This window comes from Ochotona princeps, chromosome 19, assembly GCF_030435755.1.
Source record: "Ochotona princeps isolate mOchPri1 chromosome 19, mOchPri1.hap1, whole genome shotgun sequence".
NCBI classification, from domain to species: Eukaryota; Metazoa; Chordata; class Mammalia; order Lagomorpha; family Ochotonidae; genus Ochotona; species Ochotona princeps.
In genome coordinates, this window is record NC_080850.1 from 35,183,185 (window position 1) to 35,196,554 (window position 13,370).

At 39.1% G+C, this 13,370-nt stretch overlaps 1 protein-coding gene across 2 annotated transcripts in view; it reads right to left on the reverse strand.

Annotated features, from left to right (window-relative positions):
* Window positions 1-4,858: 4,858 nt before the first annotated feature.
* Window positions 4,859-13,370, reverse strand: part of SEC24A (SEC24 homolog A, COPII coat complex component) — a 69,553-nt gene continuing 61,041 nt past the window's right edge. For both annotated transcript variants that reach the window (XM_058677286.1, XM_004586414.4), the window contains exons 19-23: window positions 11,551-11,688; window positions 8,895-8,999; window positions 8,529-8,621; window positions 6,440-6,543; window positions 4,859-5,316 (exon numbers count right to left, since the gene is read on the reverse strand). In XM_058677286.1, coding sequence (XP_058533269.1) covers window positions 5,202-5,316; window positions 6,440-6,543; window positions 8,529-8,621; window positions 8,895-8,999; window positions 11,551-11,688 — 555 coding nt within the window. In that variant the 3' untranslated portion in view covers window positions 4,859-5,201. The remainder of the gene's footprint in view (window positions 5,317-6,439; window positions 6,544-8,528; window positions 8,622-8,894; window positions 9,000-11,550; window positions 11,689-13,370) is intronic.

Consider the following 13,370-nt stretch of genomic DNA (forward strand, 5'->3'; position numbering starts at 1 on the left):
GTTGAGGGAGCCTTCGGGCCACGCCCTAAAATCTTTTTAAAAACATTACTCAAATAGCCAAGTAAATTTGCCCCAACCGTATTATCAATGTATTTATATTAATACTCCAAAATATTCAAACTCATCTAAAGTTAGATTTCATGACACAGGTTACCGGGCTGTGAGTGCTGCCCACACTGTCCGCCCCTAGATCCACTGGGGTCTTCATGCTGCCATGTTAGATCTTTCAAGCTACAAAAACAAACAAAAATAAAATAAAAAACAGGCAGGCTTTGGATGGTTATGATCCAAATAAAGCAGTGGCCATTTGGGTGTGTACATTTAAGACTGTTTGATTTCAGTGAAGCGTGATGAGAGGCATTTTGTGTGTTGGTGGTGCAGACAAGTCCTCTGCCTGCCCAACACAGCACACGGCCTGAAGATACTGGCCCCAGGCAAAGGCCTGCACGGCTTTGTGCACTCTGGGCCTTCACCCAACCTACTCCGTATGAGGTTTATTCACAATCAACATTTGAATTCAGACGTTTTTTTGAACTAAAAGCTCAGAGATGGAGGTTGAACCCAGGAGCACAAATAGAGATATAGACAGCATCGTAACTGTTACGCCAAACACCTACCCCCAAAAATCTTATTTATTAAAAAGAATACGTTATCGGGGTCGGTGTTGTGACACAAAAGGTTAAGCTATGGCCCGCATTGCTGGCATCCCAGTAACTGCTGCTCCATTTGTAATTCAGCTCCATGCTAATGACCTGAATAAGCAGTGCAAGATGGTCTAAGTGCTCAGACCTCTGCACCCATGTGTGAGACCTAGAAGAAGTCCCTTGTTCCTGAATTCTACCTGACCCAACTATGGCTGCTGGCAGCCATCTGGAGAGTGAACCAGGGGATGGAAGATCTATCTGCCTTTCCTTCTCTGTGTGATCTTGTCTTTCAAATAATAAATAATCCGCTTATCAAAAAATGTACTCGAAGGGGCAGTTATTTGGGGAAAGGGCCACAAAATGAGAGTTGTTTCTGCACCCCTGCTTCTCAAACTTATAAAATTCATTAAAGTTAGTCATACAAATATAAAATTCAGTAGACGAGATCAAAAGTTACCTGGAAATGGTCAAAAATGAAGTAGTGTAAACACACAGCTACCAAGAATTCCAGGAGTAATAGAAGGAATGTAGATAAAAGAAGAAAATGAAACAGCTGGGAATTTTCCAGAAATGAAGATAAGTCAGAATGTCCACACGGATGTGTGCTCTGGGGACAGGCATCGTGCCTCCACAGGTGAACACACTGTGGAGGCAGCTGACGGCTCACCTCCTTGAGCTCCTGCTGCCCATGTGGGAGAACTGGAGGGAGTTCCGGGTTTCAGCCCTGGCTGTTGTGGGAATTCGGGCAGCAAACCTGCAGACAGATGACTCTCCCTCTCTGTTGTTCTACTTTTCAAATAATTAAGGTGTGCTCTGAATAATAAGACAATAAATTCAGAGTAATAAAAACTAGAAAACATGAAAGAGAAAGCCTTGTAAGTCAAGAGATTATTTTCACATTCTTATCACTAACAAATGTGCCCAAAGACAATGGTATATTACCTGAACAATAGGGGGAAAAAGTAAGTTTCAGTCTGGAATTCCAAATCTTCTTATCTCTCAAGAATGAGCACCAAGTACTTGATCAGTGAGATTCTAGGTAACTATTTAGGGGGTAGAAAGTCCTTTATTTTTTTTTTCAAAGATTTATTTATTTTTATTTCAAAGTCAGATTTAAAGAGAGAGGCAGACAGAAAGATCTTCGATCCACTGGTTCATCCCTCAAATGGCCTCAACAGCCAGAGCTGAGCTGATCAGAAGCCAGGAGCTTCTTCCAGGTCTCCCATGTGGGTGCAGGGTCCCAAGGCTTTGGGCTACCCTATATTGCTCTCCCAGGCCACAAGCAGGCAGCTGGAAGGGAAGTGCACCAGCGAGGATGCAACCAGTGCCCATATAGGATCCCGGAGCATGCAAAGTGAGGACTATAACAACTCGGCTACAGTGCTGGGCCCCAATTCTTTACTTTTTTTGGAAAAGATTATTTATTTGAAAGGCAGAGTTACAGAGTGACAGGATTGACACAAGGACAGATCTTCCATGTGCAATGGCCAGGACTATACCAGGTCAATGCCAGGAGCTTCTTCCTCATCTCCCACGGGGGTGCAGAGGCCCAAGGAGTTGGACCATCCTCTCCCATTTTCCCAGGTGCATTAGCAGGGAGCTGGATGGGAAGTGGAGCAGCTGGGATTCAAACTAGTATCCACATGGGATGTTGGTATTACAAGCAGCAGCTTCAACCTCTCTACACCATATTTCCAGCCCCAAATAACTTTCAACAATAGTTTTCCATGGACTCCACCTGTACACAAAACAAAGTACTGCTTAGTGAGTGGCAAGTAGTTTGTATTACTTTTAAAAAGCAATCACTGTATATTAGCTCTTTTAATTAACTTTATTGAATAGCCAAATTGATAAGTTAGCACAGATCAAACGATTGCATGGGTAACAAATGACTTTTTTTTCTTTACAGGAATAAAACAGTGAAAATTACAAACTGTAAAAAGGAAGACAAATCTTGTCTCTAACATTTCAGAGAAGCAAGACTTAACACAGCACATGGAAGATCAATACATATTTGAATCTGAGAACAAAAATTTAATGTTACAATATTATACACTACTTTACAAAATTAAAACTTCTATGTCAGGATTACATTTGTAATAATTAACAAAATCTTAAAATCACATTTGGTGGTCCCCTAGATAATAGCTGTTATGCATCTTTGATTAGAAGAAATAAATCTTTTATTCTAATTATTGCAAAACAGTCTATTAGACTCAGTACATTACATTAAATTAAAAACAATGTAAATATACGCAAACTAAAATAAATGGTACTGCTCAAGTGAATATTATTAGTATGTCAGACTTACAGAAATGTCATTTTAAAAATTCTAGAAATTAGAAAAATAGAGTACTTTTTATGGTAGAACTGCCATGCTCAGATTTAAACACCAAGGTCACCCTTGTCTTTTACTTTAGTAGTTGTAGATCTATAGAAAATTCAAGGATCTTTCATAATTTACAACTACAATAAAAAAAATATGGCATAGTGTAAATATTAGTTGTTTTACATCAAAAAGTAATCAGATGATGGAAAGTAGTGCCCTACTAGAAAGAAAAAAATCAAACTAAAAAACACATTCAATATTGCAAAAAATAATTGCTTTATATCAATATCCCCAAAAGACTCATTCATTCTCTCATTATTTGGAGAACAAATATTATGAATCCTAAATTGTTATGTGTCTTATGCTCTGTTATAAAATCATTCTGGACTGCAGATGTTACACAATATCTAAAATAAACTCCCAAAGTAAATTTGTGGGTTATACTAGCAACTCAAGTGGCAATAACAAGTCATCCCCTCTTCGGGATGTAGTGAGGCACAAGGAAGGTGAACCCGAAAAACACACACATTTCCCTCTGGAAAATTCTTTAAAACTGTGCTCAACACTGAAAATTACATGAAGAGCTAAATTGGAGGCAGTTTCAGAAACATCAGTACACAGTGACTCTGTTTCTTTCTTTAGAAGAGGGGAAAACTTAAAAAAAAAAATTATTTCAATTTGCCAGTCTCAAAATTTTGTCTCAATAAATGGAGCGGCTTTCAAGAAAACTTGGGCTCAATGTTACATGTGCACTGAAAACAAAAACAAAAACAAAAACCTCACGGTAGTCTTACAGGGCACACCGACTGTAAGTCAGCCATAAACAGGTGTATTCTTCCGAGAGTCCTGCTTCTTCTGGCCTGACAGCTCAGCCAAAGTCATCCCCGAGAGATAGAAACCTGAAAGTTACTATATCATTGGTGATCACAGAAGATTGTAAACACATTTCTAACCCATTAAAAAAAAAACAAAGGATCTCTTCATCAAGTATCACATATGAACATCTTTAAAGAAGTTCATACGCAATCAGTGAAAATGAGCCGCACTTTTCAGATATCGTATCACAGCACTTTAAATATACAGATGTATAATTTACTTGTAAACAAAAGCAATCAATAGTTTTGACTATTTTTCTAGCCGAATCAAAAATGCAGTCTTAAGAACACGTTCAGAAAACTTAACTTCTTACATATCTGAACATCTGAACATAATGGACTTGTGCACTCTTGTTACTAAATCAGACGGTAGCACTTAATCATTAATATCTTAATATGCAAGAATAAATATGTTTTATAAGTGGCATCCAATTTAACAGTTAAATTCCTTAGACAAAAATGTTACTGATGCAGTTGATATACCACTGATGAAACCTTGAACTTTGTTCACTTCCATTTCACGCAAAATAACACTTCCAATATACAATACAGAACAGATTAAATAAAACCTACTTGAAACATCCAAATGAAGTTTTCATCATCCTGTAATCATTACCAGTCACAAAAACTTATGAAGACAGCTCCAATTCTTTGTACAAGTCTTCTTCAGCCAAAGCAGGAAATTATCTAATTACAGTTTGCAGTTCAAATCAAACTGTCTTTGTTCTTAAGAAACAGAGAATACTGACAGATGTGAAAGCTTGAACGCCTTACTTCACAGTCCTCTAGAGCCACAGTTAGTTTACTTAACATGATCTTTTTTCTTCCTGAAAAAAAGGAAAACCAGCTTCGGGAACAAACTTTCATTTTCTGTATTCTTTTACTTCTGAATTTTATTTTAAAAAGGTTATTTATCGATGAATTTGAAACTTCCCTGCAACACTTAGGTTGTGAGGTCTTAAATGTAGCAGCCAAAAAAAATCAGAAAAATAAAAAATGAGAAATATACATGTGGAACACAGAAGTCTTTATTTTACAAAATGTACTTTGCCTCTGCAATATTGTCTTCTCTTATTTCAATCCATAATAACTCAAACATAACTGGCAAAGGAAAAAAAGGTATCTAATCTTATGTAGATACATTTTGATTTGAAAAATACAGTATTTCAGAGTTGCATTTTGATTCTCTGCTGTGGTCCTTTATTTGCTATAGTTTGTTGAAATCACAGTGAGAACATCTTAATCATCCTATCAGTCTACAAACTCATAGAAAAGGAAGTATTACACATCCCCGGGTATTCTGCGTTATTCTGACTTTCCTTAGAAGTAACTAAATCAAATGTCTTCATCTCTTCACTTGTTCACTTGCTGCTGTATATGCAACAGGAATTCATAATAGGACAGCGCAGATTCTGTCCTGTCTTCGACCATGTTTTGAAGGAAGTTTACTTTCATTGGACTCTCATCCCTGAAGGATTAAAGGCAAAAATAATCATTTACATTCCATACAATTCAATTGTCACCTGGCTTTTGACACAGGATGATAACTATCAATAATAGTCACCACACAGCTGTCTACTTCTAGAAGTCTTTCTCTTGAAATTTTTGTTGATTATGCAAACTGCAAGTTGCTTAGTAGAACATTTAAAGTGGAATGAGGATAAACAGTTAAGCTTTTTAACTAAAAAGTTCATTAAAAGTTAAGTGATTTCAGTCATTGGATATAAAACAGAATGTAGCAGATTTATTTATTGTTTTCACGATTTATTTATTTTTGAAAGTCAGGGAGTCAGAGAAATAACTTTCAAATACTGGTTCACTCCCCACAGGCCCCTAAGGGCAAGGGCTGGACTGAGCCAGAGCCAGAGCCAGGAACAACGTATGGGTGACAAAGGCGCAAGGATGATGCCCATCCTCCGCTGCCCTCCCAGGTACACTGCAGAATCTCAAGCACAACAGCCATGATTCAAATCAACACGACAGTGTGGGATGCAGGCAAAGGAAATCAGTTGTGCCACCACACCAACCCAAGTAACATTTATTGCGAAGGATTTGGTTTCATTTTGGTTTCTATATTCTTATCAAAGATTGCCATAAGCATTGAACACATACAAGGACTCTTCAAAAAGTTCATGAAAAAGTGGATTTTTCTCATTTTTTTTTAAAGGATTTATTTATTTTTATCGGAAAGTCAGATAAGGAAAGACTGAGAAAACGTTCTTCCATCCAATGGTTTATTCTCCAAATAGCCGCAATGGCCAGAGCAGAGCCCATCAGAGGGCAGGAGCCAGGAGCTTCTTCTAGATCTCCCATGTGGGTGCAAGCCCACCCTATACTGCTTTCACAAGCCACAAGCAGGGAGCTTGATGGGAAGAGCAGCTGGGACACGAACTGGCACCCATATGGGATCCTGGGGATTTAACCTTGGCATTATTGTGTTGGATCCAATGTTTAGATTTCAAACATTACTGTATCAAAGTATCTTTTAATTACATGTTTAAAAACCTATTGAAGCCTCTTGTTTTTCTATTGTTCAAATCAAATCCTTGTGATACCAAACCAACTAATAGCAAATGAAAAACACAACTCACCTTATTACATAAAGTATCGGGAAAAATGGTCTCTGTTCTCTAAGCCAAGAGATGAAAGCAATCATTCTGGCAGATTCTGGTGTATCAAGTTCTGGAAGGTCTGTCTGTTAAGAAAAAAAAACAGTTAATACCCGATTTACTATCTCTATAAAATGTACATTATACAAAACCAATAATATCCACCTTACTCTCTATATAACATGTGTGCTCTACAGTACTTTCCCATTTACAACATGTATGTGGTTCACATGGTGATCTGATTGGTCTGCAGTCACATGGAGAGGATACTAAGATTAACAATTTGACCAACTCCCAGTTGATGCTACTATTGCTTGGGTAGGGACCACGATGTCCTAAGAATCTAAAATAGAAGTAAGCAAACTTTTTTGTCTTAACTTTAAATTACTGCTTAGTTTAGAGACAGAGACAGATAGAAGACAAACTACTTCCGCCTGTTGGTTCATCCCCTATACGCTTGCAGCATCCAGGGCTGCAACAAGGCTCAAGCCAGAAGTTTCAACCCAATTCAGGTCTCCCATGTGTGTAGCAGAAACCTAACAGCCTGAATGATCACCAGTACCTCCCTAGGGCCACAGAGCCAGGAGCCAAAAAGGGCATCTGACCCAGGTACTCCAATAAGTGACCCATATATCCTAACCACTAAATAAATGCTAACCTTGCCAAACTACTTTCTTTGTCTTTCTTTTTCTTTCTCCTTCCTTTTTTTTTTTTTCTTTTTAAGATTTGTGTATTTCTATTTGAAAGGCATTTTTACAAAGACATAAGGAGAGGCAGAGAAATCTTCCATCTGCTGGATCACATTTCACCTGGCTGCAATGGCCACAGTTGGGCTAGTCTGAAGCCAGGATACAGGAGCTTCTTCCTGATCTCCTACATGCATACAGCGGCTCTAGCGCTTGGACCATCCTCTGCTGCCCTTCCAGACAAACAGCAGGGACCTGGATTGAAGTGCAGCAGCTGCAGTTCAAAGCAGCACCCATACTGCATGCCAATGGTACAGAGTCTGAGCCTACTATACCATGGTCCCAGTCATGAAATGTTGTTTAAATACGTAAGTCCTTAAATGACTTCCACAAATGCAAAATAAGGTGATTAAATAGAATATAATCCAAGGGCACAAAGCCTTGAGACTCTGCACCCATGTGGGAGACCAGGAAGAAACTCCTGACTCCTGGCTTTGGATCAGCTCAGATGCAGCGATTGCAGTCACTTAGGGAGTGAATCAGTGCATTAAAGATATGTCTCTCTGTCCTTCTCCTTCTCTCTGTAAATCTGCCTTCCAAATAAAAATAAACAAAAAAAATGTTTTTTAATTATTTATTTAAACATAGTTACAGAGATAGAGAGGGAAAGATAAAGAGATTTCCATCTGTCAATTCACTTCCATGGTCAGCTTGAAGCCAGGAGCGTAGATGTCCTCCTTAGTCTCCCATCTAGGTGTAGGGAACCCCCAGCACTTGGGCCAACTTCTGCTGCTTTCTTAGGCGCATGAGCAGAAGCTGGATCAGAAATGGAACAACCTGAATTGGTGTTACAGACCTTGGCTTAACCCATAGCACCACAATTCCCGTACCAAGTATACTTTCGTAACAACCTAAGGTGGCCAGCACTGTGAATCGTGGGTTAAGTACTGCCTACACTTCCACCAGCCAATATGGACACCACTTGGAGGAGCAGCTGCTCCTGTCTAATGTTCCTAAGAAAACAGCAGATGAGGTTCATGTGCTTGGCCTCCTGTCAACCATGATGAGACCAGGTAAGTTCATAGCTCCTAGCTTCAGAATGGCCCAGTCCAGTCATTGCAGCCATTTGAGAAATGAACCAGCATATGGAAGATCCCTTTTTCTCTAACTGCTTTTCAAATTAAAAAAAAAGTAGAAAAAATACAAGAACAGAAAAGTCAATGACACAAAGGCACTTAGACATAAAATGAGTATTTTCAGTTGGAAAAGAAACTATCAGGAAAATTGGTCTTTGGAAAGATTTGTAGCAGTAATTTCTGATTCTAAAATGGAATACTCCTGTATTTACAACCTTTGAAATATGCTTTAAAGCTATTGAGATTTACCATAATCTGTGGAATTGATGCATAGTTTTGAACTCCTAGAACGTGGCTTAGGAAATGCGGAGCACAATTTTTTCCAATCCAAAGCATCAGGACCTAAGGACAGGAATGAAACACTGTGAGACGGCAAGGCGGTGCAGTGCTTAGCAAGCTGACTCAGCTTGACCCAGAGGACACTTCAAAAGTTCAAAAGCACAAGGGCATTCAGTGAGTATACAAGCTTTCAATGGGACATTTTATTTTTGTCATGAAACAAGAAGGTGACCACAAACACAGACCTGGAGGTGAAGAGCCTGCCATCCTGTGAGGAAGAGAGCGGACAGGCAGGCAGCCAGAGGCTGAAAGAGGTGGCACGAGTCAGTCACTCACCGAGCCTGCATCCATGAGGAAAGCCCCGTCTCTGCTCAGCTTTTCCACTGAGAGCTGAAGAAGTGGGGGCTGAGGTATTGTTCTGTCATTGATGTTGAGGGCGCCCTGAGGAATTAAGTCAAAAAAAGAGAGCTATCAGACACAGATGAGGTGGAGTCATAACTAAACAAGATGGGAAAACTAAATGAATGCTACCTTCAAGAGTTCTGATCTGACTTAGGGAAATTATTATATATATATATATATATATATATATATATATATATATATATCTCCTTAAATATATATATATTAATTACATCATATATATATTATATATATATTTATATATAAGCAGGGCTACCGGGATTAGAACTGGCACCCATATGGGATTGTGGCATGTGCAAGGTGAGGACTCTAGCCACTAGGCCATCGCACCAGGCCCTGCTTAACAATATTTAAATTTTAAAAAAGGAAATATTTATCACTTATCTAAACAAAGCCACTCTCAGTCTCAGGAATGTTCTAAACTACTGCTTTAAAAATGACAATACAGGGGTTGGCATGGTCATTAGACTGGCTAACTCTTCCTTGCAACACCAGTGTCACATATGGGCACTGGCTAATGTCCTGAGTACTCCACTTTCAATCCAGCTCCATGCCTGTGGCCTGGGAAAGCAGTAGAGGTTGGCCCAATGCCTTGGGACCTTACAACTACGTGGGAGACCTGGAAGAAGCTTCTGGCTTTGGACTGGTTCAGTTCTGTCTGTTGCAGCCACTTGGGGAGTAAACCAGCTGCCTGAAGATCTTTGCCTCTGTCTCTCCTCTCTGTAAATCTGCTTTTTTAATTAAAAATAAAAACACAAAAATAAAACTTTAAAAAAATGAATTCTTATATATGTGAAAATATACTTTATTATATAAGGTAGTGATGGTAAGAGCTGCTTGGTACATTATAGTTAATTGTCCTAAAAGTCCTACATATAATTATTTCGTATAATGCTTAAAGCTGCAAAACACATTAGGATGCAAATTGCAAAAGCAAAAAAAAACTAGGTAAAAAAAAATATTTTTTTCACTCTGTGCGTTGGCACACTTTCTTCACATTTTTCATGCTGATTTTGGAAAACTGTTCTTTTCCCTACAATAATAAGACTTAGCTCTTTAAGTACTGAGCACCACAGCATGTTAAGACCTCTGGGCTTAGGAATTATAAACAGCCAAGAGACTGTAGCCCCCAAGGAAGGCTTATCAGATCTTGGCCAGAGGCCTGCTAAAATGAAAGAGAAACTAAGAAAGCCCTCTTTCTGGAAATCCAGTAAAGAAGGTTGATAAGAAAGAGTTAAATTTGGGCCCGGCATGATAGTGTATCAGTTAAAGTTCTCACATTCAAGGGATCCCATCTGGGCATGGGTCTAATCCCAGCTATTCCACTTCCCATCCAGCTCCCTGCCTGTGGCCTGGGAAAGCAGTAGAGAATGGCCCAAAGTCTTGGGACCCTGCACCCATGTGGGAGACCTGGATGAAGTTCCAGACTCCTGCCTTTGGATTGGCGCAGCACTGCCTATTGCAGTCAATTAGGGAGTTCATCATCAGACAGAAGATCTACTTCTCTATCTCTCCTTTTCTCTGTATATCTGACTTTCAAGACTTATTTTTATTTTTTATTGGAAAGACAGATCAGATTAATGGGGAGAAGGAGAGACAAAAGATCTTCCATATACTGGTTCACTCCCCAGATGGCCACAGGAGTTGGAGTTAATTCAAAGCCAGGAGCTTCATTTTCAGTCTCCCACGCTGGCTCCTGCTCAAGTTTTACAGCTAATCAAGTTCTGACAACATCACAACCAATGTAAATAGTGCTTCATATTTAAATGATTGTTTTTATTCTCTGAATTAAAGATATACAATGTACTGCATTTGTTATGTTAATTGGTTAGAGTATTTTTTTTTAAGAAACACTTTTATAGTCTAGAGATTCTATTTCCTCCCTACACTGCGGCACGAGCTCATATGCCAGGGGTTCTAGGAGGCCATGCTCCTTCCCGCAGATTCTGACAAAGTGGACTTGTTGGGGTGGAGGCTGGTGCGCACCCGGGAACCTTTCCCTTTGGCTTGCTTTTTTCTCTGCTCATTTTCCTTCATCTGATTAACAAAGCTATCTGGGTTCTTAGTGTGTTTAGCATACTCAATACTCACATTAACATGTTTGTTTACAGCAGTGCCACCAGCATGCTGAGTGACACTACAGACTTCCAGCTTTGCCTTGGCCACATATTGGAGGCATTCCTTTATGAATAGTACCCATTCCCCTCCTGTCCACAATACCACTGCTCTTGTAAATGTGCATGTATGTGGCCAAAGAAACAAACTGATATTTTCTAAAAGGTCTATCAAACATATGTCGGATGCCTTTCCTCTTCTTTCTTTGCCTATCATTTAGAAAAATAACTGGAAGGCAGCAATTCCATTAGAAAGGCTAAATCATGAGTTTTGACTATTTATGAAGAATTACACTACTGTAATAAGATAGGGGAAATGAGTGGTGGGAAGGGTCATGAAGAAAGGGAGAGGGAAATCCCAGAACCTATGGAACTGTATCATAAAATAATAAAATAAAAAAAATTTTTTCTTTTAAAGAAAAGGAAAAGCTACTAAGATAGAAAATCAATCTTACCTCATCTGAGAGATTGTCGACTCTGTACAAACTGGGATGCGTGGTAAGCATAAGGTGAACCAAGGGCTGACTTTTCACTTGACACATAGCAAAAATACGTTCATCTAGACGTGCATTTGTCCCAGTCTGGAATGATTTCTGTAATAATGATAATAAAAAAATTAAAAACACCTCATTTGTCTCCAAAAAGGCATTTAAAGAATGCATATAGAAACCATTAAATCTGAGTTTTTAAAATACAACTACCTGACAGGATTAGCAGTTTCTGTTCATTTTTATTACGCTTTTTCATGTCTGTTCCCTAATCAGTAAAACAGACCTAAATACTGTCTACCATATCATGAAAGTGACCCAGTAATCTAATGACTATCAAAGAAAGGGTAAAAATACACTGCAACAGATAAAACACAAGAGGACAGGAAAGACCAAAGAGATATGAAGGAGCGAAAAGAGCTCAGATTTCTTTTTTAATATATGATTATTCTTTAAAAGATTTATTCATTTAACTTGAAACAGTTACAGAAAGAGAGAGAGCAAGAGACAAGAGAGATCTTTCATCTGCTGGTTCATTCCTCAAATGGTCACGATGGCTGAAGCTGGACTGGTCTAAAGCCAGGAGCCAGGAGCTTCTTCCAGGTTGCCCAAGTTGAGTGCAGAGGCCGAAGGATTTGGGCTATTCTCTGCTGTTTTTCCAAACCATAAGCAGAGTGCTAGATCAGGAAGTTCATCAGCAGGGACATGAACTGTTCTCCATATGAGATTACAGCACTGCAGGCATGAGATTAACCTGTACACCGCTGCACATGTCCCAAGAACTCAGGTTTTTAAACAGTAAAATGTGAAATATTCAAGGCTGCCATGGTTGTATAGCAGGTAAAGCTATGAGCTTGCATTCCAAATAGCTGTTGGTTTGTGTCCTGGCTGCTGCACTTCTAATCCAGTTCCCTGCTACCAGCCAGAAAAAAACATTAAGGAAGATGGCCCAAGTGCTGGAGCCCCTGCCATCCACAAATAAATTCCAAAGAGGCTCCTGTCTACTGCCTATGGCCTGAACCAGTGCTGAACACTGCAGCTGTCTGGGGAGTAAACAACAGATGGAAAAACTCACCCCTCCCCCTCCATACCCATCTCTCTGTAATTCTTTCAAATAAAAAAATGAATAAATCATTTAAAAAAATGTTTGAAACAGTGCTCATATAGCATGCTGGTGCTGCGGATAGAAGTTTAACTTACTTCAAGAGCGATAGCTGCTCCAAATTTAAATATTTATGTTACTTCTAGTCACATAGATTCATAAATGAAAATACACAATTTGAGTTAAGAAACAAGAAATTAAAATTCAAAAGCCTTCAGCCCAGCACAGTGGCCTAGTGGCTAAAAGTCCTTGTCTTGCACACACCAGGATCCCATATGGGTGCTGGTTCTGGTTCTGGCGGCTCCAGTTCTGGCGGCTCCGCTTCTGATCCAGCTCCCTGCTTGTGGCCTCTTCTCTATACATATCTGACTTTGCAATAAAAATAAATAAATCTTTCAAAAAAATTCAAAAGCCTTTTCTATCACGAATGTGAATAATGGGTTGTTCTTCTCCCCAAGAAATCATACCCACTAGAAAGGTAAATCCTGGGGTTCAGAAAAATACAAACATTAACACGCCGTAGCTCATTGTCCGTTCTAGAATCTGGGACATGCTCCCATGTGCTTTATTTATATTAGCATATAAACAAAGGAAAGTTAACTTAAGTTGATGAATTTTTTTTAAAGATTTATTCATTTTATTACAGCCAGATATACACAGAGGAGGAGAGACAGAGAGGAAGATC